General features: G+C 35.0%; 1 protein-coding gene across 1 annotated transcript in view; it reads right to left on the bottom strand.

Annotated features, from left to right (window-relative positions):
- The window catches only part of CCDC15 (coiled-coil domain containing 15), a 130,837-nt gene that overhangs the window by 100,110 nt on the left and 29,030 nt on the right, over window positions 1–1,697 (bottom strand). The window contains 3 exon segments of the mRNA XM_012658140.1: window positions 11–251; window positions 495–617; window positions 726–775. Of these exon segments, the coding sequence (XP_012513594.1) occupies window positions 11–251; window positions 495–617; window positions 726–775 (414 nt within the window).

Below are 1,697 nucleotides of genomic sequence, written 5' to 3'. Positions count from 1 at the left end.
ATGTCCTGGCCTTCTGGCTTACCAAACTCACATTCTGGCTCAACAGCCTGGGTATCTGGCTCAAAACTCTGAAATTCCAGCTCAACACTCTGAACTCCTGTCAAATCACCCTCAGTTTCCGGCAAATCACCTTGAGCTTCTGGAAAATAATCCTGGGCTTCTGGCAGAATATCCTGAAGGTCCTGAAGAGGTAACTGCTTTTGTTCTTCCTCTTCTATCATAACAAATAATGGATTTTTGAATTTTACTTTCTAAAAGTGAACATAAACACCAAATATAAAATGTCAGGTAGTAGCAATACTCAAGGTTTTTTGCAAGATTCCTAAAATAATCTTAAAATAATATGGCAGTCCAACAAATTACTAGAATAAAATGTGAAATTATAGCCTTTGCCTAACTTAACAAAACCTAAATCTACAATGCTAAACCAGTAAAACAGTACTGGCAATCCCCAGTCCAAATCTCAATTAGTTTACTTTCTCTTATTGCTTTACCTGAACTCTGCTGAAAGGCTTGTCCTTGTCTTCAGAAAGAATACCCTGCTGGTTGCTCCCAAACAAATCTTCTCTCCCTTTCTCATCTGTTATAATAGATGAAGATTCCTCACAGGCAGGTTCCTAAAGAAAAAACAAAAATTAAAAAAAAAACCCACAAGATTTAGCTATTACAGGTAGAAACAATGTGATTGCAATAAAATCCTAGGCTTCAAGATACTGCTAATATACTTTTAGTAGGTCAGCAGAGTCAAACATTATAAAATGTTTACACTGCAGGACTGTACACTGAAGACCATAAAGCATTGTTGAAAAAAATTAAAGATGATCTAAATAAATGGAAAGACATCCCATGTTCATGGATCAAGAGAAAATATTGTTAAGATGGCAATATTTCCCAAATTGATCTATAGATTCAGAATACCTATCAAAATGACACTGTTTTTTTAGGGGAGGGGGCAGAAATTAATAAGCTAATCATAAAATTCATATGGAAATGCAAGGGACCCATAAGAACAAAACATTCTTCAAGACAAAGTTGGAAGTTTCATTCTTCCCAATTTCAAAACCTATCGCAAAGCTATAGTAATCAAGACAGTGTGATACTGGCACAAGAGCAGACATATAGATCAATGGAATATAATTGAAGAGTTCAGAAATAAACCCTCACATTTATAGTCAATTGATTTTCAACAAGGGTACCAAAACAATTCAATGAGGAAAGAATAGTCTTTTCAACAAATGATGTTAGGAATAACTGCATATCCACATTCAAAAGAATGAAGATGAACCACTTCTTCACAGCATACATAAAAATTAACTCAAAATAGATCACAGACCTAAAAGTAAGTGCTAAAACTATAAAATTCTTAGAAGAACATATAGGAGTAAATCTTCATGATCTTGTGTTAAAAATGTTTAGTAGATATTACATCAAAAATACAAGCAACAAAAGAAAAAAAATTGGACTATACCAAAATTAAAAATTTTGTGCTGTCTAGGCGTGGTGGCTCATGCTTGTATTCCTAGCACTCTGGGAGGCTGAGGCGGGAGGATCATTTGAGCTCAGAGTTCAAGACCAGCCTGAGCAAGAGTGAGACCCAATCTCTACTAAAAAAAATAGAAAGAAATTAGCTGGACAACTAAAAATATATAGAAAAAATTAGCCGGGCATAGTGGTGCATGCCAGTAGTCCCAGCTACT

This window comes from Propithecus coquereli, unplaced genomic scaffold (genome assembly GCF_000956105.1).
Source record: "Propithecus coquereli isolate 6110/MARCELLA unplaced genomic scaffold, Pcoq_1.0 Scaffold575, whole genome shotgun sequence".
Taxonomy (NCBI): domain Eukaryota; kingdom Metazoa; phylum Chordata; class Mammalia; order Primates; family Indriidae; genus Propithecus; species Propithecus coquereli.
This window is presented reverse-complemented; position numbering and strand designations above follow the sequence as displayed.